The 27,323-nt window shown below is 33.1% G+C and overlaps 1 protein-coding gene across 1 annotated transcript in view; it reads right to left on the reverse strand.

The window, feature by feature from the left end:
- Nucleotides 1-27,323, reverse strand: part of LOC118199247 (guanylate cyclase 32E-like) — an 876,682-nt gene that overhangs the window by 158,406 nt on the left and 690,953 nt on the right. The window contains exon 13 of the mRNA XM_085815399.1: nucleotides 1,192-1,366. Coding sequence (XP_085671525.1) covers nucleotides 1,192-1,366 — 175 coding nt within the window. The remainder of the gene's footprint in view (nucleotides 1-1,191; nucleotides 1,367-27,323) is intronic.

Here is a 27,323-nt window from a genome sequence, read left to right on the forward strand (position 1 = left end):
CATTTGTATTTTTCTCGACGACTTCTGCAATGTAAAATATTGCTTTTACAAGATACGGACTAAAGTAATTTTCTTCTTGATCAAAATTATTTGACTTTTAACCTTTTTGTACTTTGTAATTAATTTTAAGTCATAACAGTAATGTTTTATCTTGTTTAATGAATGCAAATATCAAATTTTATATTATTAAAATTCTTTTAATTTCTTTAAAATCTATTAATTTATTCTCATTTAGTTAGTTATTTCTGATCTTTCAATTTATTCTTTTAAATTTAATTTCTTAAATTAGTTTTTTTTCTCATCCAGATATAATTTAAAACTGTTGTTCTGTTGAAATTCCCTTCGTCTGCTTTTTGACAAAAACCAAAGAATTTTTAACTCATTTTTCATATTATGTGAATTTTGTTAAAGTGTATGAATTTATGTTTGCTTAAAATTAAGTTTAAAAAAGTTTTGATTAAAATGTTTTTGGAATACATTATTGTATGCTTTTCCGTTAATATGTTTACCACAATAAGAGGTTATTAATTCCATACAATTTATACTTTTCTTATGACATATATAGTTAACATGTACAATACTTCGAAAATTTCCCTTTTCTAAGTAACTCATTAACATACAAACGTTAAGAAACCCAATCTACGTTAGGCTAGATTATTTTAACACTGCAAAGCACAAACACAAGCCAAATAGTTGATAAAATAATATAAACTATAAAAATGTTATACTGAACGTTAAAATTTATAGCTTTCATAAATTAAGCATAAATTATAAAAATACGTACGAAAATATATCCCATATTAATGGAATAAAATATAAAATAAATAAGAAATCTGAAATACTTCAGATTTTAACGGTAGTCCAAAAGGGTAAGGTTTCCTACGCAATCCTGAGCTCGCCTGCTTTTGCACTCACTGCTTCCAACTCATATCTTTTTTTTTTCCTTTTGTCATTTTAGCTTTATTATCAAGCAACGTTTTCTTCGGACTTACGGCGTATACAGTTTAACAGCAAAATTACAAAAGTTTATAAATTTTATATATTTTTAAATATATTAAAAGTTCATAATTATCAGAAATATTATTACAGTTAAATTATAATAAATCATTCTCTCGAACGCACAAGCAAATAATAATAAAAATAGTACTGATAATGAATAAGAAAATGACATGCATTGAAATTAACACTTACTTTCGCACTGTTTTTCAAAATCGGTAGTATCATCATCTCCGGAATCCGATCCAAATTTAAGTTCGTGAAGGCCAAAATCTGTTATTTTTACGACCCATCGACTATCCACCAAACAGTTTGAAGACTTTAAATTACCATGTGAACGCAGCGTGCTGTCGTGAAGATATGTCATACCCTGTGGAAATTAATATTGCAGTTTAAAGTGTACAGTTGAAATTAAACTCGGAAATAAAAATAAAAAAAATTAAATAAAAGTTCAATACTTTGTTCCTCATTTCAGAAGTATAAAAGTTTGTTAATAATCTCTATTCATATAAATATACTAATGCATTATTCTATAAAGAAAACATAATAATTAGGCATCTTTTAAAGGCGATGGGATAAAAATGGAGACTTCCTCGAATATGCTAAAATGCAATCAATAACACAATACGCCTTTCCAGGAACCTGAATTTAGTTTAACTCCACTTTGTTTTTAACGTCTTCACTTTGGATACTTTTTGCAAACTAGTTTCTAAAAATGTGATCTTGAAGTAGCAATAAATCATATGATACTAGCAAAATTATGTTAAGTGTGTAATATGTGACTATTTAAAAAGCTTTTCAACTTAGTTCTAACTTAAAATAGATCATCACACAAAATGATGGAAGACTGATATTTCAGAATATCCTAATATGAGAACGAAAAAACGCTGTTGGTTTAAGTAATCAGAACTGACTATATAATTCAATTATAAATCATACCTTTATTTACATAGCATGATAAAGGTATAACACAAATTTTTCTACATTAGAAAATTCAAGTTACACTGAACTTTTAGAAGGGAAAGCTAAACGAAACTACCAATTGAATATCAACATTTAGTCGACCCTAAATGGACAGTAAAAGAAACAAAATTAATAGAATACAAAGAATATTTTACACTTTTAAGAGCTTAAATCTTACGAATATTGGAATACATTACTGTAGGTCAAAATTTATTATTAATTATTAGTTAACTCATTCTGATGAAAACATTGAAGTGGCGATTAAATTTGAAATCAACAAATAACTATGCACCTGATGCGCAAAGTCTTAGAAATGTCTCTTACTGATTACAATATAGGGTCATTAAGATTTTTTAAAGCAAGACTATGTGAAAAATGAGTAATGCCTTCGCCGGAACTCCAACCTGGACTTCTCTAATACGCGTGGAGTGTGCTACAGTTACACTACAAAGGCATACAAAAAGTATAGAGAAAATACCAAAACGTATAGAGAAAATACCTTATATACTCCCTCTTTTAAAGGGTGACTGGTCATTAGGCAACTGGGCGACTGGGCATCTCCAAATCCTGGTGGTGAAGAATCACCTTTTTAGTTGGGGCGCCACTGTATAGTCATTAGGTTATTTTGAAGTAAGAAACATGAAAAAAGAGCAATGCCCTCGCCGGAACTCGAACATGGACCTCTCGAATACGTGCCGTGTGTGCTACTGTTACACCACGAAGGCATTCAGAAAGGGATGAGAAAATACCTTATAACAATAACATATTTTATAACATTCAATGTATTTTAATTTACACGAATTAGCTATATTATTAAAATGTTTGATAAATTTAAGCTATTAATTAATTCAGAGGGCTTAAATTAAGAAAAGAAATTGAATATCTTACGTTTTGTCGAATGGCACTACTCTGAGAACTGGTTATACGCGAGGTGTCTGAAAGTCAAAATGAACAACTTATATTTCGCAAGGTAGCAAAACTTTGAGAAAGGCATAGGGCATTGACAATAAATAAAACGCTTTAACACATTATGTTATTTAGATAGATTTTTAAAATGAAAATGAAAATCGTCAGTCGTAGACCACTATATTTTATGATCACCAGAAATTAACACGCAGACCATGACTTAAGGGCAGCAAATTACATTCATGTCCATAAATTAAGGATAATTCGGAGTCACGCGGAAATCGAAATCTAAAATAAATATATCACGTGTAAAATCATTACACACATCTTCAAGAATCATATGCAAATTTCAGGAAGTAACCAGATGACACCGATGGTACGTCACAATGACGAGAGTGTAAGAGAGTGATATAAAAGGAATACAGGCAAAGAAGCAAAATTGTTCGCAGGCGCTTTATAAGCATTTTAGTGCAATAACCGAATAGTTATGACACAAAGGACGCATTTGGATGACTTTTTACGTGGTAGAATTATCGGCCGTTTGGAATGTGGGCGTACCCAACTGGAAGTATCAGACGAACCTGGAATTTCCCCGAGTGTCATCTCCAGGCTTTGGCAACGATTCCAAGATGATGGTAATGTGAGTAGACGTTACAGCACAGGCCGCCCCAGAGTTACAACGCCGAATGAGGACCGGTATTTGGCAGTTACTGCCAAAAGAAACAGGCGGAGCACAGCCTCAGACCTGTCTCTTCAGCACTCTTCAGCCACTGGTACGACGATTTCAAGGCAGACCGTGTACAGACGCTTAGGGCAGATGCTCGTAGACCTGTCAGATGCGTCCACTTACTGCAACTCACTGTCGCCTGCGGTTAGCCTGGAATAAAGAGCATGCATTGTGGACACCGCAACAGTGGGCTTGTGTGATGTTTTCCGACGAGTCCAGGTTTAGCTTGCAGTCTGATTCTCGCCGGACGTTCATATGGAGAGCTCCAGGTACCCGTTACCACCAAGAAAACATCACAGAACGATACCGTTACGGTGATGCAGGACTGCTCGTTTGGGGTGGAATTATTCTGGGATTCAGAACTTACTGTATGTTCAAATTGGAACCATAATAAGCCAAATCTATCGGGACGTCATTCTGAAACAACATGTACGTTTGTTTCGGGGCGCACAATTTGTGTTTATAGATGGCAACGCCCGTCCTCACCGTGCAAACATCGTAAGCGAATGCCTTCAATCGGAGGATATCTCCCGTATGGACTGGCCAGCATTCTCACCGGACTTTAATCCAGTAGAGCACGTGTGGGACAGGCTTGGCCGACGAGTTGCAGCCCGTCAACCTCCTCCTGCATGTCTACCGGAACTTCGGAGAGCACTGCTTTTTGAGTGGTGTAATATCCCCTAAGATCAGATCGATAATTTGATACCTAGCATGCCTAGGCGTTGTACGGACTGTAATGTATTAACAATCATACCAACCATGTAATATTGGTTTTTTGTAAATAGGTTTTTTTTTTTGTAATTTGCTCCAGGGAGAAAAAATCGCTAATTTTTTAATAATATCAAACATATAGCATCTTTTTTTTTCTCTTTACCTTTTGTTTAATAAATAAGTTTACAAATAAGTCAAATTTGTTTTGCTTCTAACTCTTCCTTTGCCTGATTTTGCATTATCCTTAATTTATGGACATGAGTGTATCTTTGAATAAATTTTATATAAAAATTAAATCAAAGGACACTAGTGCCATGAAAGGTACCATCAGTGGTTGTCCATACGTTATTTACTGATTATATACTAGTGACTTATGGTTACTAGCCCGTCAACGTATGAAATCACTGCTATAATGTAATATAATGTGCTATTATACCAATTGGTATAATGCATATAAATTTTTAAAATTTAATGGAATTCAAGGATACCATTAGCGCTGACTGTTGAAACCATGATCACCAGGATCAAAAGTCACGGATGGCTGCCATGAGGTGTGTCTTTTCGACATGAAATCCATACCATGCTGTGGAGGAGTCAAAAGACTGAAAAACGTTATTCCTTTTAGTTTAATGCTTCTCTGCCGACTGTGTTAATTTCTTCGGTGGTACTCGTTAACTCAATGAAGAATAATGTAATAATTCTATGTACGCGTTAAACACTGAACGCTTCCGTCTATAATGTACTCTGAATGTAAGACAGATACCTCATAAGCACGGATAAATCCACTGCCAATCGTCTATGGCTAGCCTGACAACGGGAAAGATTCCAATTGTCGTACACTGTCTTAAGGCGTTTGAATTACACACTTGAAACATCACAGTATTTTATTTCAGAGTGCTATATATGCAATTTTTTTTACATTAAGGTGCATTTGTGTGTATTTCGTTCTGATGTAACATAACGAAAGTTGCCATATCAATAACGTTTATCAGGCTGCGATTGCAAATAGGTAAACGGATATTAATAGATATTGCATGAATAAATATCTCCTCAAGTGATAGTAGCAGATTCAAGTGATGGTAGTGATAGGTGCATTCGAGAAATGAATTAGACACAGATTTTTAGAATACTCTAATTTTGGTCACGTTACATGTTTTAGTAAAAATATACGAAATTTAAGTTTTTAGAAACGGTTTTTGTAAAAACCGTTTCAGTTACTAAAATGTTTTTATTATTTTACCAAATTTACATGTTATGAGCAGGATATCCTCCTCGGATCCGAAAAACGATTTCAGTGGGATAATACTAAAATACTTTTTTCGAGCGGAATTAAATTTCCATTAAGAATATATACGACTGGCAATAAAACGTAACTGTCAAAGCTATGAATTTCAAACCATGTTCTTCTGAATAAAAGAATATCGGTACAGATATTACATGAAACCGAATTTGATTAAACAGAGAATTTCAAATCATAACTTTTCTATAAATAATGCTTGAAACTGATAACACTGAAATAATAATTTCACGATTTAAAATGGATTATTCAGAAGAAGATATTTAATCTGGTATATTTTTAGCGTTTATTCCGTAGAAGATCATAAAAGTAATTTAATGCGTTTACATGAACCGTAAAAACATTTCAATTTAAAAAATGAAACATTAGTGAATAATACAAAGAAATAAATAAAAAAACTGCGAACTGAAAATTTCGGATCACAGAGAACTTATAACTCGAAACCTGTTAAAGTTTTAATATATTAACAAAGAAATCAGAAATTTTAAAAAATATAAAACTGTAAAATTTCGAAAAAGTATTAGCTCTCATTCATATGCTTATTAAAATCGAGAACAATATTAACCATAATAGTTATATTTATCTTATTAGTTTAAGAATTAAACCCTCAGAAGCTCAAAATATAGAAAATAAAATCCTATATTTAAAACTACCTGTTTAAAATACTAATGTCAATGTGTAGGAAAACACTTTCTATAATATTCTTTCATTATAAATTTACCTCCGCATTGAGACTTGTGTTCTCATTTAATAAAAATAAAGTTTAATTGTTTAAGATAAAGCGAAAAATTTCCTTCATCGGATGTTTTGGGGCATGAAACTTGCAAAGAATATTTTTATCGAAAGGATATACTTTTTATTTGCCAGGACATGGCTGCTTTCGTTTCTTTGATTAAAGTAAAGGGCTATCAACCTAATGGAGTTGCCTTTGTGGAGGCCTTTTACGTTTATAAAGGCCTCTAGCAATGTCTAGATTCCATACTACACATGGAGGAAATTCATACACTACAGGAAATTCTTATGGAACCATTCTCCAGAATCGAACCCAAGTCGAACAGTAAACGTTCAGAGAATTTTCCTCTCTGTTGCTGATGGTCACTTGCCAGGACACAAAATCTGAGAGCTGAAAATAACTGAATTCCTTTAAAGAGATTCCTTTCAATTTTTTGATGATGAAAAATATGCAACGCCTTCGCCGGGAAATGTGCAGTGCCCTGCCGGACTCGAACCCTGGACCGTTCGAATACGCGTCGAGCATGCTTTCAACTATCTATGCTTTGATATCGATGAAGACAAGCGTAAAGGAGGGAGAAAATACCTTATATACTCTTCCTTTTAAAAAGCGACTGGGAATAAAGGGATTTAGTCGCCAAATCCTCGTGCTGAAGAATTTTATTTCGGGCGTCACTTGTAAAGAAATTAGGTTGTTTTGAAGCAGGAGATGGGAAAAAGTGTGCGATGCCCTCACCGGGACTCGAACCCTGGATCTCTCGAATATCAGTCGAGTTTGCTTTTAATTACACCATGAAGGCATGCGGAAAGGAAGGAGAAAATAGCTTATAAATAAAAATAAAACACAAAAATTAAAGTTGTGTGTTGAAAAAGAATGAATTCCATCAGTGTTTCTGTTATTAGTGAGAATTATTACCTCATAAAATCTTAGCTACGATGAAAAATATCAAATCGGGAGTCTCCTTCGTATGTTATCAATATCGTTCTTGCATAATTTCCCTCAATTTGCTCTAATGCTTTGCTGTAACTGAACAAATAAGCAAACAATTTTTCCCATTTGTACCTGTATAATTTAAAATTAATAAATGGTAAAAGCTCCAAGGAGAAAATGATAACCGATTATCTGAACGAATGATAAATGTTGAAGCAAGCATGATGAGAGTTTAAAAAAAAAAAAAAAAAAAAAAAAAAAAATTACGAAATAATGGGACACTGGATCTTGTAAAAAAATACATTATATATATTTGTTATTGTCGCGAAAGAAAGAAGCGTTAAGTGGTTTTAAGAGGAAATTTAACGAGAGAGGATCATCTTCCAATTTTGTAATTATAAAAATTAGGAGAAGCAAACCTAAATATCAAACATCGATTCTTAACAATAATAATAAAAAAAAAGAACATAATCTAAACCCAGTTATCTTTAAGCATGCTAGAACGCAACGAACAAAATCTTCAGCAGTTATAGAAGATAATTAATCAGGCATGAGTAAGTCTCCAGATTAATAGGAATAATAATTAACGTCACAATTGCTAGGTAACTAATGATACCTAATTATATTTATTTTTCAGATGAAAACAAAAAATTGCTCTAGAAAAAGAAAAAGCCCATTTTTCTATGTTATTATTGCTTCTCCAATAACTACCGTTTAAAAGGGAATAAAATTGCCCCAGTTCTAACGTCTTTACATTAAAGTTATGTTATTATAGATTATTTTCTACCTTATATGTAAATAACTTCATTTTTGGAATAAGGTATACATCACAGGAAAATGTAACGATCATGTAGGAAGACCCAAATAAACAATATATGAATTAAGTTCACGTCATCATTAGCTCTACCGGAATAAAATTAAATCAATATAAAAATTTAGATCTACTGGAATAAAATTAAATCAATATAAAAATTTAGATCTACTGGAATAAAATTAAATCAATATAAAAATTTAGATCTACTGGAATAAAATTATTATTAAAATTATTCCCCTCGGGGGTTGATACAGGAGAATTCCTGAGAAGTACTGGCTATGATTTTTACTTAGTCTCAACCACGAGTGTAGAAAAACAGTTTTCACAGGCTGTGCCTGAGTTTACTCGGGCCGGTGTAGGCTCGGCAGGGACGGTACTGGTACTGTCGCGTCTGCCCCTGGGCCGTGGGGTCCAACATATTAGATAAATAATTGCGGGGCGGCACTTAATTCCGATTGGCAATAGCTTTAGGACGGAAGTTGTCCCGTTGCAAGAGTTGGAATAAAATTAAGCAAATATAACCTAAGGTGACCAGATTTCGAAGTTCGAAATTCGGGACGCCATACGTACATATGATTTTTTTAACATTTTTTATGCAAATAAATTATTTTATTATTATTGTTATTGCGGTGGAGGTAGTATGTAAGTTAATATATATATGTAAATCAAAATAAATGAATTTTATTTTTAATAGTGCTATATAATATTTTTTAATAAATCAAGAATAAATCAAAACGCAGTATTCATTTTTAAACAAAATAATGAATTTGTAACCCTTCCAAATTATTTTGATGAAGTAACCATATATTTCTATGAAGCATGAATATTTCTTAAAATATATTTTTCTATTTTTGACTTTTTATAAGAGTCCGTGCAATTCATAAAAATTCATTTTGAGGGAAATTGCATCAAAATTAAACATTTCTTTTGGTGATTAACATGGCCTTCAAATTGTCCACTTTAAGCTATACCTTATCACTAGTTCAAAAACTATTCATAATGCCAAATACACATTAAGTTGCAGCATTTGTGCCAGGAAGTTAAAAGAAAAACTCCGCCAATTTTAAAACATTTGAACAAGGAATCTGATTCTTATTACAATATACAGTTATTTCCATTCATCTCTGAACTGGGCACATCTTTCTCTTTTTTATCATCGCAACATTTTTTTCCGTGAAACATCGTTTAAGGTACACATATGTCTCATATATATCAGTTTTTAATAATTTCTGATTTCGTCTAACTTTTATTAAGTAACAAAAAGGCTGTTTCAACTTGGAAGGATTTTCATTTAATATGATCCAGCTCTTCGTTTCCATCACCTGAAATAAATTTATAGACTGATAAAATTAAATAAGAGCAGAATGATAAAATGAAACATTAGCTTCTCGAAATTCAATAACTTCGAACTGTGACATTTCTCCATTATCTTCGAGTTTTTCTAGAATTTTTTAGCATTTATTATCCTCTACCTTACTCAATATTGTAGCTTTCAGAGCATCCGTTGAAGAAATTACATCAACTACAGGCGCAGTTTGTTTTTCAAATTTGTAACATTGAAGGCTGACAGTTAGTAAAATGTAGCCAGTCTTCTGCCACTGGATATTCAAAAAAATTTGAAATAAAAAATTGGTTTCTACGAAATTGAGAAATTTTTCAAATGTTTCTACTCTAATAGTATAATATTTAAAGTATACCTTTGAAATAATCATTTCTATATCAACTGGCAAAACATCAGCTAATGTTTTCATACTGTTATGGATAATATGCGCTGCATATCCGACTTCAATCCTCAAAAGTAAGAATTCGTATTATCGATTCGCACTATTCGTACTATCGATTCCTACAATAATTTTTCTTCTAAAGTATGTTCTTCAAGACAGGTAATTAAATAGTTGTTGACAATATTGGATGTTTCATCAGGTAAGGATTTAAATTCTAAAATTTTTAGTCCAACTCCATAACTCGAATCTGTAAATCTAACAATAATGGAAAAAGTTTATTTCTTTGTGATTGGACATATCAGTTAAGATTGAAACAAGCGAGCATTTCTCCAAATTATTGTGCAACTCTTAAAGCCTAAGGCATGAAAACATTTAGTATTATTGATTCGATCTTGGTTCGCGCACATGTAAATTTGCTTTAGTTCGCTCACATGTAAATTTAGGCTCATGCCGCATGAAGCAGTTTGGACGTACAATCCATGGACTTAAAGCTATGGTTGTGGCAAATAGTATGGCATGCAAAAGTAGCTTCTACTGCAGTTAATTCGTCTTCCTTATCACCCACTTTCTCCTGTCTGAAGAATTTTTTTATTGACGAGCTACATGCAACAGCAGAGCTTGACATTTTATATTTATTACTATTTATATGAAGTTTAATATCTGTACGTCCACCATGGTTTAGTAAGAATTTTCAAGAACACATATTGCACTGGAAATCGGAATCGCTTATAATTTTACCAACAAACGGGTATTCCTTCTGTAGGTCTTCGTTTAATGCACACTCTTTTTTAAACCATTAATAAAAATTAATCTTAAAAATAAATATTGTTGTTTTTAACTGGTCGTTTTAAATTTATCATTTTAAGTTTTAAGCCTTGAACTGCCAGAATGCGCCTTCGTTCATAGTGAAAATATATCAGTATTTGAAGTACTTAAGCTAGGAAGAGAATTTAGCTCCGTCATCCAAGACTTCATGTCGTAGCCATAATAGCCCCAGGATCGGATCTGCTACTACAACAGAACAAGAACAAATACAGTCTGAGCTCACGGCTACATCTATCGGCATTATTAAACTGTAATCGAGTTCTAAAAAAACCAATAAAAAGCCAATAATGTTAAGAAGGGAGGGAGAACAGGTGTTGCGTTGACGCAACGTCAGCAGGAAACGGGTAGTCAATCTCCTTTTCCACTCATTCCTTTCGATGTTCTGATTCATGTTCTGGTTGTTTAAAAATGCCTAGAACGAGGTATCTTACATTAGAAGAAGCCCTTCAAAAATTTTTTGATGAAGAAACAGATGATGATAATGTTAATAATGACCAGAATGAAACTGATATTGTTGTTGTTCCCCCAGAAATTGCAGAGGCTAGTGACGAAGAAGAAAGGAATGGCAATGTTTTAAATAATAATAATGATATTTTACCAAATGATACTGCTGGGGAAGTTGAAATTCACGTAAGAAGTAAGTTTCAGCCTTTAAAAAGCAGTTATAGTCATACTAAAATTTTAAAAAGCAGAAGACTGAAATCTTGAAATGGATAAAAAAGGAACTGTTAGCTATGTCTCAGGAAGAACATGAAGAAAGAAATAGAAGAGAAATTATAAAAGACAAAACACAAGGTAAAACTGGTGCACATATTTTCGATTTTCTTTTTGGTTTACACATTTACTCTTTTCTTGTTAAACAGACAAATATATACGCTCAGAAAAAAAAAAAAAAAAAAAAAAAAAAAAAAAAAGCCCAGAATTTATTGCATCTGAAGCCTATATGAGAAGATTTATTGGAATATCATTGCTTACATTGCTTACAGTATATCATTCTTTACCTCAAGAAAAAATGCATTGGTCTTTTGATAAGGACATTTCTGTTCCTGTTGTACAAGAATCGATATTACGTTTGCAGTACAGGAATATGAAGCAGAATTTGCATTTTACAATAGTCAAATTGACAATACTGATAAATTATATGAGCTGAGACCGTATCTAAACTTACTAAATATCACCACTTTTTACTACTGGAAATATAAAGTCTCTTTTAGATTTCAGACGCGAGAATGCAATTTTCCTTTTGCAAACTAGTATTGAGAGTGTAGAATTAGCCAGAAATAGATCAGCAACAGGAAGATTTAGTAAATTAAATTCAGCATTCAAAAACCATTGCATGGAGATGGTAGACATTTTATCTTAAAGTCCGTTGATAACAAAAGCCGTTAGTCATGCAGAGTTTAATTTTACAGTATTTGTTCATTGTTTAAGATGCAAGCTGCATAAAATAGTGAGGTACATAGCGCACCCAAAGTGATGATGTGAATTATCAAGGAATAAAATTATGTATGGAATTTACGATTTTGTTCGTCTTCTAGTGTCATCTTTCTAAATACGCAGTACAGCCTCTACAACGCCAATCCGTTGTAACTTTATTACAATAATGGCGCAGCCGGTAAAACTCTACGTGGCTAATGGCAAAGTGATGTAACGAAAATTCCAATGTAACGAAGTCAAGATATTTTAACTTTTTAACATCCTTACGTGTAATACCTCTAATATTTAAACTGGGATTAATCATATATATTTTATTTGGAATACCTAAAATGCCGCACTTGGCTGTGTCACATTGGAGTTCAAATTTCTCGGCGAATTGAAACCATTAAAGTAAAATCCATATTTAAATCAATAGTATGTTTTCCAAAGAGACTTTGCATAAGACGCAATTACTTTCCTTTCTAATTTTTTCCAAAAAAGCTAAACTCTCACATATTCTTTGATCAAATACTTTGCAGTCTGTTTGTGAAAAATTCTTCTGCATGGCAAACTGCGAACGTAAAGCTTCTGCATAGAAAAAAGATGAAAATTAAGCACAAAACGAAAAACATAAAACGGATGCAGTCTAGCTATCTGTCAGAAACACAATTTATTCAAATCTGCAAGCAGCACCGGAACGTTCCGAAAACGTTCAGAAACCGTGTCCCACCGTTCTATAACGGTGTTAGGTGTATTTAGCACGTTCTACACAACGTGCTAAAGTGGTGCGTGTAACAACCGTGCTTTTAGTACGTACATTTCGACGTACAACACTGGTGTTTTTGAAACGTTCCCAGAATGTGTTATAAAATACGTTCGACATAGCGTGTTAAAGTTGTGCGTGTTAGAACCGTGTTCTTAGGACGTACATTTCAACGTAGAATACTAGTACTTTTCGAAACGTTCTCAACATGTGCTATAAAATACGTTCTAATCGACGTGCTAAAGCGGTGCATATTATAACCGTATTCTTAAAATGTACATTTGAACATACAATCCTGGTACATTTCGAAACGTTCTCAACAGGTACTATGAAAAGCGTTCTAAACGACGTGCTAAGGCGGTGCGTATTATAACCGTGTTTTTAGAACGTATATTTCAACGTACAGCGCCGGTACTTTTCGAAACGTTCTCAACATGTACTATGAAAAATTTTTTAAACGACGTGCTAAAGCGGTGCGTGTAACAACCTTGCTTTTAGTACGTACATTTCGACGTACAACACTGGTGTTTTTTAAAACGTTCCCAGAATGTGTTATAAAATACGTTCGACATAACGTGCTAAAGTTGTGTGTGTTAGAACCGTGTTCTTAGGACGTACATTTGAACGTAGAATACTAGTACTTTTCGAAACGTTCTCAACATGTGCTATAAAATACGTTCTAAACGACGTGCTAAAGCGGTGCATATTATAACCGTATTCTTCAAATGTACATTTGAACGTACAATCCTGGTACATTTCGAAACGTTCTCAACAGGTACTATGAAAAGCGTTCTAAACGTCGTGCTAAGGCGGTGCGTATTATAACCGTGTTCTTAGAACGTATATTTCAACGTACAGCACTGGTACTTTTCGAAGTTCTCAACATGTGCTATAAAGTACGTTCTACAGGACGTTCTAAATCTGTGCATATTATAACCGTGTCCTTAGGACGTACATTTTTAAAGTACAATACTGGTACTTTTCGAAACGTTCCCAGATGTGCTGTAAAGTACGTTCTGCATGACGTGTTATAGAGGTGTGGTTTACAACTATGTTCTTGCAACGTACATTTCGACATACAATAATGGTATTTTTCAAAACCAGTAGGGCCATCCAGCGGCCGAGCAGTAAGTAACTGAACACTTGTAGTTCGGTCTGAGGTTCGATTCCCGCGAACAGGCTGGTTGCATGGACGTTTTCGTGTTTTTCCCATGTGTAATGTGTATACGAGCCAGTTTCTATTCTTCACGGGGCCCACCAGCGGCCGAGCGGTAAAGTCGCTGAACACTGGTAGTTCGGTCCGAGGTTCGAATCCCGCGAACGGGCTGGCTGCATGGGCGTTTTCGTGGTTTTCCCCATGTGTAACGTGTATACGAGCCAGTTTCTTTAGAAAGCCCTCCACGAAGGCATCCCTCCCCTTAGGCAGATAGCCCTCGAGGCTTTGCCATAATCACACACACCACACCACACCACCATTCTTCACGAAGGCATCCCCCTTCCGTGTAGTGCCTAAGAGCGGAGCACGTAAATAAAAATAATAATAATAATAATAATAATAATAATAAAAAACATGTGCTATAAATTACATTATGCATGACGTGCTAAAGCTAATTACACAGTGTTCTTAGGATGTTCTTTTCAGAAGAATTAATTTTCGAATCGCTCACAGCATGCTATCAAATGCATTCTACATGACGTGCGTGTTACACCTGTGTTCTTATGTACATTTTTAATGTATAACATTGCAGTGTTGTATCATGGTCTTTGTTAAAACGTTTGGCGTAGTATAAAGTACACGCTACTCAGGTTACAATTATAGTAATTACTTAGCTTTCAGGCAAACGTTAAATTATTCACTTTCAATAAATACTTTAATAACATTTATTTTGCCGCAGTATTAGTTATAGAAAAACATTTTCATTAAATATGTATTGTAACGACAGTTTTATTCGTATGGCTTTTATTCCAAAAATAGATAAAATAACGTTACTTAAAAACTGTAGTATCTTTATTTAATGCAAGTTATTTAGAATTTTAAATATATATATATATATATATATATTTAAAAGTTCCTTTATATTTCAGATGAAATGATGTCGACTTTTTTTTATTTCACATTAATCATATAAATAGAACCAGTTATTTAAAAATAAAATTTGAAATTGCTTGATTAAAAAGTAATTGGAGCAAAAATATTCAAAACACTGAAATATTGTAGAAGTCTAACTATTTAAAGAATTAAATTAAAAAGTTGGTAATGCAACTATTTCGCATAAGTAGAAGGACATCTCTAAAGTTAAAGGAATTAATGTCTTAACACTGTTATTAAAGTCATGCGATAATTTCGAAGCAAAATAAAGTCTTTGTGGTAACCATCCAGTTTGAATGAGAAGAATGTTTGGTCTTTTGTAGTGGTGGCTCTCTTTAAAGAAAAGCTGTTTAATTTATTTATAGCCTCAAAAATGTTGCTTACTTTCAAAAGTAATTTCCTTAATTGATCACACTGAGAGTGCTTGTTCACTTGAGTCATATTGGCATCGCTCCACATTTTAATAAGAATAAAATCATTATTATTAAGTATTAACTACCGTATGGTAATTTATCTATAAGGTATAGAAAATGCGGCAAAAAAGAATTTTGAATTATGGAATAATGTAAAAAGACCTGTATGAATGTAGTCTTTCGCGGCATTTTGATACTAGCAGATCCCTAGTTCTTGAAATAACTGTTATACTCTTCGACCGAACGTAAAGCCATTTCGAAGTCCACTTGGCGAATCGATGTTCAGTTATTTTGGTATGAATAAACTGTTCCGGAGTAACAACAGAACGTTCTCGAAATGTTCCCCCTTTGAACACAAACGTGCCATTCGTTCTATTCCAACTACCAATTACCACAAGAACGTTCAGAGGACGTTTAAAACAAGTGCTTCACGAACGTCTCGAAAACTTTGAAGCAAATCATTCTAAATTAATTGTATATGTTACAGTTCTAATATGGACAATAACATCAAATACTTGTGTTTCTAGTACATTCATAAAACGTGCCATGAACTTTCTAGTAGAACAACAGTGTGAACAACAGTGTATGTAGATTTCTATGTGCGATATTGGTATCTTCCATAACATTTGGAACATGGGGTAAAAAACTACATGTTATTCGCGTTATAAATACCAAAGTACATATTTAGAATAGCAACAGAATTATGATGATGTTAGGAATGAAAAATGTTCTACACTGCGTTCCGAATAGTGTTTTGTTGGTTTTCAGGAAAGTACAATACTGGTACGTTTGTCAGTGTGCTATTTTTTCCCTCTAAAATGTACATATTACTCGCATTATAAGTGTTAAATGTGGTTGATGACAAACTGTTCCTTTCAAGTCGAAGATGGAAAAAAAAAAAAAAAAAAAACACTCAATGATTTTTATTAGACCAAAGCCAAAGGGCCAATTTGCCCAGAAGCAGTGGCGTAGCTAGGGTGGGGCAAGGGGGAAAATCTGTCCCCCGGCGCAGCATCCAAGGGGCGCCAAATTGATGCTACGTAATTTTTTAATAAAATGTTTTCTATTATTGACACACAGGTAGGGGCGCAGATTCTTCAGTTGTCCCCGGGCGCTGGAAACTCTAGCTACGCCCCTGCAGAGAAGGACTATTAATTTCGTTTCGGCATTTTGTGTTGATTCATTTTTCAAATTGTTGCCACCAAATATTATCGCCCTCTATTATATTTAAAAAATTAAATCATGAAGAATCTGCATAAATGTATGTATTTTTTTCACATTGTGATAAAACAACGGTACCTACAGCCATAAAATTTTCAATAACGTAATCCTCCTCCGAATATGGGCATCTGAAATCCCAAATTTGAAATTTGGAAATTGTTTTGTTATCGATTTCATATTTTGTAAAACTTTAACGAATTCTTGATTAACAAACTCACGGATTTTAAAGCGAGCAATGGCAACGTACAGAAAAAAACATTTTTATCTCTAGCTCGAGAGACTGTGTATCGGAAATTCTAAACATATGCTCGTTTTAAAATTTTTTTGCGATATTGCTCTTGAAAGGAATTTTATGGTTTAAATGCGGAGAACATGATATTTAATAAGTAAAGGTAACATACAAAACGTTAAAAAGGACGTAATTAGGACGTAATTTAAAATCTGAAACTTTTCGGGGTTTTTTTTTTTTTTAATTAATTTTATTTTTGTTTAAGAAAATTGTTTGATAAATTTTGTTAATTTTGCAAACACGTAAACACGAACACAATAATAATTATGATATTAATAATAAAAGATACAAATTTGGTTCAACATAATCCACTTTTTGGCTTGAATATTTTCCACTATTCTCCCCCTCCTTCACATATTGCAATAATCTGTGATATTGTACAAGATTTACAATAAAACAGCGTAATGCTATATAAAATTTAGGATAAAAATAAGTCAATTTAAAATCAAACTTATTTTCGAGCGCATGTGAAATAATTAACTACACATGTCCCACATATTAGAAGGGCGCACTAAGTAATTGGTCAGTGAGTTACCGAATATCAATCATAGTGAAAACTGAAAAGTGAATGACATCAATAGAAGACCATTATATAACAAGCATTAGTAAATGCTAACAAAGATATTTTACTAGCCATTCTTCTTATCTAGTACACGCTAATGCTTACTTGCTTTTCTTTGGAAGAAAAGCAAAGGGCTTGGGATTATTGCAAGATTCGGATCTCTAAAATATGCCACAAATGGAATTCCTTCCAAGTGATCATCAAATGATTCATATGTACACAATTACATTTTCATAGAAAAATTAAAAATTGGAAATTAGGCAAAATAAGAAATCTATGAATTCAGAATTTGTCGATATTTTACATTTGTTATCCATTTTCATTGACATGAAAAAAGAAGAGTATGCAAAAGATAGTTTTTTGAACAGCATTTTAATTTCATATTCTATATCAGGGTTGGTCAAACTTCATGTCAGTAAAAGCCGCACGTTTGAATTCAGGAATGTTCGAGAGCCGCATCTAGATTTTCTGAAAGCCACAAGTTCATATTTACATCATTATAGAAGTAGTGGAGGAGGATTTAAATAGAAAGAAATCCCTGATAGCGTTGTAAAAAGAGTCTAAAATAATTAATTACTTCTTTTCGGACACTGAATAGTTTTATTTTACCATATTTCATACATATATTTTATGTGCACGAGTCGCACAAATTGCCTGCGAGAGCCGTATCAGAATCGCGAGCCGCACTTTGGCTACCCCTGCTCTATATATTTGTTGCTTTAAATTTTTTTCTGTTTAAAAACTCTGCGAAAATGAAAATTTAATCCTGTTATTTTTCACAAATTTAAATAATTTAATCATTATTCGGAAGATCACATATATGAAGCTAAAATTTATCAATGATTTTTAATTACATGCGAGAAATTTATGTATATATGTATCGAAATTGTTACGAATATTATTCATCTGTAGATTTTCAAATGCATTTATATAGTTTCTTTTATATAAATTTGTCCTTTCTTCATATCAACTTTTGACTGAGAATTTGATTTCCTGTATGAAAATCCTATCATCCAATTAACTAGAAGCTATTTCTTCTGATATTTTCTGCATTTAGTAAATATTCGCTGTTTTAATGAAAAGCAAATTTTATTTGCATTGCTCACCTATTGGCAATAATATGTAAACAAAATATTCTTGAAAAACGCTTCCTTTCTGGAATAATCGTGCAATGTAGACCAAGGATAAATGCATCGTACATCAAAGCTTATGCACATTCGGTAAACATGGGAAATAATATTTTACTTTATTTTCGAAAGTTTTTCTCGCAGAATGCGCACATGTTTTTCATTTCCTTAAAGTTTCCCTCAGTGACTGTGACTCATTCTTGAAGATTCATTTACACCAAACTTGAAAGGCCTCAGGTTCCCGCTGCTTTTGACCATTCTCAAACTGGCTTTCAAGACATTGTGGGGCGCCAAGTGCTTCCTTCGCCTGTGGCCACGTCTGTTAACAATAAGCTGATCTTTCCGGTTACCGACGCTTTACTTCCTTTTCACCGTATACAAAAATGTTTACTTCCATTGCCAATATACGAGTAAAACGGTTGTAGGAAAAAATGTCACCCGGAAAAAAGGGAAACGGAAAGAATATCCCCGGAAAATAAGGAACGGAAAAAATGTCACCCTTCGTTTGCAATGGGAAATATAAGGCATGTTTAGAAAGTCGCCAATCTGGGTGATAAAAGTTTTATCTGAACAACCGTAACTTCGGATGACCGGAAACATGTGCGAGTAGAAGCAAGAAGATGTGTTGGCTGCTTGTTTCTTCCATGGAGCCTACCTCCATAGTTTCTTCGCTAAGGTTGAAAATAGAGGGTTGTTTAGAGAGGGAAGCTTTCGCGATGGACGCCAGGGGCAAAGGCGGGTTGTCCAGCGTCGGTCATTGTCAGGTCTTTAGTAATTACTCTCCTCGCACTGCATGTAGTTATAGCCTTAAGCTGCGGTTTAGTGAAACATTTATTGACGCACAACAGAAAACTAATTCATCCTGAGCTTTGGTATAAGAAACAGTTGTAGATGCAATTTCAAGTTACGGTTTGCGATAAGAATAGGACTAAATTTTTTACCTAATTGATTTTCGCATATTTTTTTTTTTCTCATTTGATTTTAATTAAAAGTAACGCATCTGCACAGGAAACATTTGTTTAAATTTGCACTTAAGTTTGAAAACAAGAATACCACAGTTATTAAAATTAAGAGGTTTATTTTAAAATTATTAGTCTCTGAGGGACTAATGTTTTCATTTTGCGTCGAATCACTCTGAATGTCCGTTTCACTTTTCAAACTGTTGCCACCAAATATTGTGATAAAACAACGGTACCTACAGCCATCGAGTTTCGAATGACGTAATCCTACTGCGAATATGGGCAACTGGAAGCCCAAATTTGAAATTTGGAATTCGTTTTATTATCGATTTTATTTTTTGTAACGAATTTTTGATTAACAAACTCAAGAATTTCAAAGCGAGCCATGGCAATGTTGTACAGAAAAAACATTTTTATCTCCAGCGCGTGAGACTGTGAATCGGAAATTCTAAAAATGTGCTCAATTTAAAATTATTTTGCGATACTGCTCTTGAACTGAATTTTATGGTTTAAATGCGAAGAATATGATATTTAATAAATAAAGGTAACACACAAAATGTTAAAAAAAGGCCCCTTTTGACGTAATTTAAAATCTGAAACCTTTCAGATTTTTTATTTTACTAAAATTTTAAAATCTAATTAAAATGGATCCCATAACCACGCGATCTGGATTTAAACATTTAATATGCAATGAACCCTCTTATGGCGACCTCTTCCAAAATAATTTCTCAGAGTAGAAATTAACACTTGTACCGAGCATTATCTCTTTAAATGACCACTTCCACCAAAGACCAAAATAATTAGAAACGTAGATGATCGTATTAGAGAGGATTTAATGCATTTTACAATGCACCAATGCGTAACCTACTCAGAGCCGGACCATCTAGTAGCCCATAAACGATTGGCGACCATCTCCTTAAGACGATCACTTCCAAAAGTGACCGGCATTTCGATAGGTATAAACAAACACTTGCACTGAATATCATCTTTCTAGGGTGGTGATCTTCACAGATATCAAAAATCAACTAGAAACATGGATGGATTAGGATTATTCAATTATGGCAAAGCGCAGGAGGCTATCTACCTAAAGGGAGGGATGCCTTCGTGGAGAACTTTCTAAGGGAAACTGGCTCGTATACATATTACACATGGGGAAAACCACGAAAGTGCCCATGCAACCAGCCCGTTCGCTGGATTGGAATCTCGGACCAAACTACCAGTGTTCAGCGTCTTTACCGCTCGGCCGCTGAAAGGCTGAAATCTGATGGATGGCTGATGGATATCTTAGAAAGGATTTTTAGTAACTTATAGTAGTTATATTAATTACAATTACGTGTAGAGCTTATGGACACTTAAAAGCGGCCGAGCGGTTAAGTTGCTGAATATCCTGGTTGTTATATCTGGGTACGATTCCTAGCAAAGCAGCTTTTCGTGGTTTTTCCCCTATATAACGTGGTTACGAGCTAGTTTTCCTTAGGAAGCCCTCCACGAAGGCAACCATTCTCTTAGGCAGATACCTTTCGTGCGCTTTGTTATAGTCAAGTAAACCAAACCAAATTAAAGAAGCTTATTTATTCTACTCTCCAAATTGAGCTCCAAATAAGTCATACGTGGGAGCTTTTCGTATTCATAACGTAAAACTTATCAAAATGGGGAAATTAAATAAATTTCATTATTTAACTTGGTTATCTAGAATTCCAGTTTTTAATTTATCTCTTGTTTCCAAATGAATAAATGTGTAATAAAGCATAGACAGATAACTTTTAAATTCAGAGAATAACTTAAATGACCTTTGACCACTAGCAGCCGAGAGGTAAAAATAGTTGAATATTGGTAGTTCGACTGGCACGCCACGATAATTTCCTGGTAAGCAGCACATCCGCCATGGCGTTCAAACCATGGAAATTTTCGCTTACCAGGAAATTTTCGTGTTTTTCTCCATGTGTAACATAAATACGAGGCAGTTTCTATCAGACGTATGAAATAATTTTTGTCAACTACTCGCTATAAACAGTCCTCCATGAAGGCATCCATATTCACTTCGGAAGATAATCTTATGGTACTTTGCCATAACCTAAATAATCTGATTTGATGATTATGCTAATTTTTTCTCATACTGAATCCTGTGATGCTTTAATTAATGTTTTATTTATCATAAACTGTGTTAACTGCTTTAAATTAACCAAATCAGGATTTTTTTCTGTTAGATTTCCTTTTTGAAATTTTTCACATCATTTTAGAAGCCTAAATATGTCAGATCGTTTTAGTAAGACGTATTATTTGTAACTGTTTTACATATAAGTACAGAGAATCTCATGACGGCGAACTCTAAAAGTGTTTCCTACAACATAAATAAACAGGCTTTTATACATTTGCCTCTCTAATGCAACCATCTATATAAGTGGCCTAAAAATCGCTTGAAGCCGCCGTTAGTGGTCGCATTAGAAAAGTCTCATTATATTTGCATTTTTGTGGCATTTAATAATTTCAGTTACATGTCTGCTTTATAAATTATAATATTGATTTTTCAAGGTCGTGTAACAACTTTCAATATAAATTAGAATAGTAATAATCTTTTACATTCCATTCGGATTATTGTATTCGTATGAAAGCCTTGAATTAATTGTTGATCATTATTTTGTTAATTGTTGATCATTGTTGATCATTATGCTATTGCAAAAATTTTAAAATTCTTAATTATGATATTTTCCAATATTCGGGCTTTAAATGCCCAAGTTATTTAATTTTATGCCAAGATTTAAACTTTGTGCATTTACAATAAGAAGGTCTTAATTCTGGAACTTTTTAACATCTGAAGCTGGTTAAAACTGGTTGAAATGTGTTGCAGTCGCAGTTCGTATGCAAAACCATTCTCGCACTGATTTGTTTTATGCTTAATTTATAGCAATTTCCCTAAGTAACCAAATTTTAGATTTATATCATTTTTTTTTTTAAATTGTGAAAATAAACGAAAAGAAAGGAGAAAATTTTTCTTTCTTACATTATAATTATTTTCAGTTCATCTTTTATGATAATTAGTGTATTTTTCAATTTTCCTCAACTGTCAAATCTTGTTGTATTTCTAAATATCTTTAGATTATTTACAGTCCCTGCAATTTTAGAGTTTTTATGTTAAACTCTAAAATAGTTATTAGAAGAATTATTAGAAGCATTTGATGTAATTAATGACGTACGTCTTCCATAGATTCGCAAATTTTGAATTTTCAATATTGTTGCAAGCACTTGAGCAGAAAATTCGTCTTTTCTAGCAAAATGCAAATTTTAAAATTCAAAAAATTCAACTCCATCAATCCAATTTTCAGACTCAATTAAAGGTACTGAAGTTATTTAACATTTAAGAACTCTCGGTGATTTAGAACTCCCTGGAATTGGTACTCAAGAAATGATTTCAAAGTTAAGCGACCGCCAGAGTTAGCTATGGTTTTCAGCGCCCAGGGACAAGATTAATTCTACAATGTCGTAATATCAGTTTGGCGCCCCTTGGATTCTGCGCCCGGGGACAGATGCCTCCTTTGCCCCCTTCTAGCTACGGCCCTGGCGACCGCTGGAGCGCTGATGAGCTGCATTATGTATTCTGCTTAAGAATATAGAACACAAATGACTGTCAATTTTATTATATCATCAGTGTTTGGTAACTTTCTCTATGAAAATAAAATTGTTAGAAATATGAGTGAAAAGACATGTAAATATTTTGAATTTGGATTCAATTTAATCCCCTTCATGTAACATATAATGCTGTAGTTTACGTAATAGCATTTAAAATTTTTGAATATATTAACACAAAAGGATACGGCAATGCTGTTACGGCATTCGACAAAATATGTCTCGTTTACGTATATATATATATACGTATATATTCTTTGCAGAAGGAAGAAAATTATAGCCAATGCAGAAAATTTCTAAATTCAATTTCGCCAGATAAATTTTACATAAAATGAAAAAACAATTTTCAGTACATATAAATAATTAATTGAATGAATGTAAATTTTTACTGCAGAATACATAAACTTATTTTCAGCTCAATGTAAAACTGTTCCCACGCAAAATTTATATTATAAGAAAAAGTTAAATGTCTGTTATGTCGAATATTTCTTCACTTAGATTGCAGAGACATTCGATATTTTATGGAAGCAGGAGACTTGAAAAATGAGCAACCCCCTCTCCGGGAATCGAACTGCGGATCTCTGGAATACGCGCCAAGCGTGCAGACCACTACACCACGAAAGCATGTCAAGAAGGCTGAAGTCTAAAATTTATGCATATTTAGTATTAATTCTATATTTTGCATATTAACATTTTAAAAATACCTGACTAAATTACTCCTGGACGGTTGTGTATAAACCTATGGTTTGTTTGATCAAGTGCGACTCATTTGTAAAGTATTGAATGGTGTACTCGCTTGCAAAACCTTGTGAATTTTGTTTTTCTTGAAAAATCGGCAATACTAAGTATGATTGCTAAATATTACATTCTTTTTAAGGGAACATTATAGTATAATAATAAGAATATTTTCTCCTGGGATATACTTTTATCAATGATATGTTACTGTAGCGCAGTTTTGCTAAATTCCTATAAATCAGTTCTAATTATTCTAAGCTGATTTACTAAGACTTCGAATGATGCTCAAGGCCGGCGCTAGACGTTTTGCCGCACGGTGCCTGCTTTACAACTTCAAAATTCTGCCGCCCAGCTCTTTCCAAAGTTCTAAAAATTTTGCGTTCTCTCAATTCTGCCGGCCGGTGCGGCCGCACCGATTGCATATGCTCTGGCACCGGCCCTGATGATACTAGGAATGACTAGGAAACGATAATTCAGATAATACTTATTATCTGAATTGTCATTTCCTCATAAACATGATGCTTATTAAAAATTACAGATGTTTTAATTAATAACAACCTTAAAAACTGGTTGTTAGTAGCTTTAATTTTGATTCCATACACTTCAACAATTAAAAAAGCCAAAAGATAGGAAGTTTCCTTGTCAGCTCTTTTTGAGTCCTTTTCTAATACTGCTAAAATTCTGCATGATATTTGTTTTAGAACTGCTAACAAACTGCTAACAAAATTTTAAATACAAAAGTTATACTGCAATTTTAAGTCTGAAAAGTAATTAATTCAGACTTGAAAGCTCTTGAAACATAGAACTTGAGCTCAAAACAATAAGAATAGAATTTTGCATTCATTTTTTTAATTATACGATTGTTGCTTCATTGATAACAATGTTATAAATAGTTCATTTAGAATTACACTACAATTGCTGCATTAGAATCCATATTCATTACTAATTATTTAAATATGAAAAATGAGAACTATAATATTTATATGTACTTTTTAATCTCCAAAGTCATAATAAAGTTTTCTCATAAATAGGAAATTGACTGTTTTCAACAGTTTTCACCTCTTCGTCAAGATGCATTTCTTTTACGGTCCTAATTAAAAATTACAGAACAGCAGAACATAATCTTCTATCTCACGAAATTTGCTAAAACAAATTCTTTCCCATTAATTTTGAATTTTATTTAACTCTAACTTATTCAATATTTCGAGTTCCGGATAATCAAATTAGCGGTATCATTCTAAAGCTGCAAAATGTAATTAAGAAGCTCAGCTTCGTTTTTAATGATTCATTTTACCACGCCACTGGGGAAAAAAAAAAAAAAAAAATATCTGAGTTTTCAGATTTTCAATTACGTCCAAAGGGCGTTTTTTTTAACATTTTGTGTGTTACCTTTATTTATTAAATATCATGTTCTTTGCACTTAAACCATAAAATTCAATTCAATAGCAATGCCGCAGCATATCTTTAGAATTTCCCATACACACTTCCGCGCACTGGAGACAAAAAGGTTTTTCCCAGCCGTAGAGTGTTGCCATTGCTCCCTTTTAAATCGCTGAGTTTGTTGCTCAAAAATTCGTTAAAGTTTTGCAAAATATAAAATCGATAATAAATCAAATTCCAAATTTGAAATTTGGTCTTCCACATGCCCATATTCGTAGGAGGATTACGTCATTCAAAATTCGATGGCTCTATGTACCGTTGTTTTATCACAATGCGAGAAATATACATACATTTATGCAGATTTTTCATTATTTAAAGGAAAATCTGAAAGCTTTCATATTTCATATTGCGCCCAAAAGGATTTTTTTAACGTTTTGTGTGGTACCTTTATTTATTAAATATAATGTTCTTCGCACTTTACCATAAAATTCAATTCCACAACAACATCACAAAATATTTAAAAAGCGCAAAATTTAAGAATTTCCAATACACAGTTTCGGGCGCTGGAGATACATTTCTTTTTTCGTACAGTATTCCCGTTGCACGCTTTTAAATCGATGAGTTTGTTAATTAAAAAATTCGTTAATGTGTTGCAAAATTGGGAATAGCTAATAAAGCAAATTCCAAATTCGGAATTTCAAGTGCTCATGTTTGGTTGGAGTACTGCGTTATTCAAAATTGGATGGCTCTAGTAGGTACTGTTGTTTTTTGAAAATGCGGAAACATTCATGCATTCATGCAGAATCTTCATTATTTAGTTTCTTTAAATATAATGCATGGCAATAATATTTTGTAGCAACAGTTTGAAAAGTGAATCAATGCAGAAAGTGAAACCACGCAAAATGTCGTTTTGAGACTAATAGCCCTTTGGGTCTAACGCCCCTTTGGGCTTAAAATAAATAAATGTTAGATTAGCAAGTTAAAAGTCAGAAATAACAACATTTAACCGATAAGAAAGTCAGAACTCTTTACTACCTCGCTCGAAAAATGCAATTTTGAATAAAATGATAATTTTGCTTTTTTATTAAATTATTCTTAGGGCTTGCATGAATGGATTATATTCTACTATAAGAAATTTTTTCATACCAATAAATTGCCACAGTTAGAGACAGAAAGTACAGTAAATCCTTTCTAAGATGACCAAAGGTTCATAAGATTTGGGGCTTTTGCGAATTAGAGAAATAGCTCTCAGCACCGATGTCCAAGTTCTCAGAAATACTGATCATCATAGGAAGATAATCACCAGAAGAAAGTTCACTGTTCACATTCGGAAGTGCATTATTCTATAAATGAAAGTACATTAAGCCGATTCGATTGCGTGTATGGCCGTATCTATTTATATATAGGAAAAATTTTAATATAAAATAAATATAGTGTAAAATATATGTTACCGTTAAAGCGTATAATTATTTCCTCGAATAAGTAAGTATTTGGCAGGGGGGGGGAACTAGCCAAGCCGGTTTAGCTAATTATTTTAAAATAACTATATTAATTAGTATAGAATATAATATTCTATAAACTAACCAATGATAAATGCCGCTCAGACGGTGTAGTGGTTAGGGAAGCCAACTTCGATACCTAACGGCTTGGGTTCGAATCCAGGGAAATGCATAGTTCTAATGGTCCGTCTCTTCATAGGAGGCAAAGGTGGCCCACCTATTAGGTGACTGCATAATAAAGTGACAACTGCTTCTGGTCAAGTCGAAGTCGGCTGAGGGACCATCATTCATATTAATAACAAACAAAAAATCTCAAAGGTTTCAGGTTTTAAAGTTTTAAACTACGTCCAAAGAGGGCGTTTTTTTTAACGTTTTGTGTGCTACCTTTATTTATTAAATATCATATTCTTGCACTTAAACCATAAAATTCATTTAAATAGCAATGTCGCAAAAGAATTTTAAAAAAAGCATATCTTTAGAAGAATTTCCGATACACAGTTCCGCGCGCTGGAGGTAATTTTTTTTTCGTATAGTGTTGCCATTCCTCGCTTTTAAATCGTTGAGTTTGTTAATCAAAAATTCGTTAAAGTTTTACAAAATATGAAATAGATAATAAAACA

Source organism: Stegodyphus dumicola, chromosome 4 (genome assembly GCF_044657685.1).
Source record: "Stegodyphus dumicola isolate Sdum_Otavi_A_Nest chromosome 4, ASM4465768v1".
NCBI lineage: Eukaryota > Metazoa > Arthropoda > Arachnida > Araneae > Eresidae > Stegodyphus > Stegodyphus dumicola.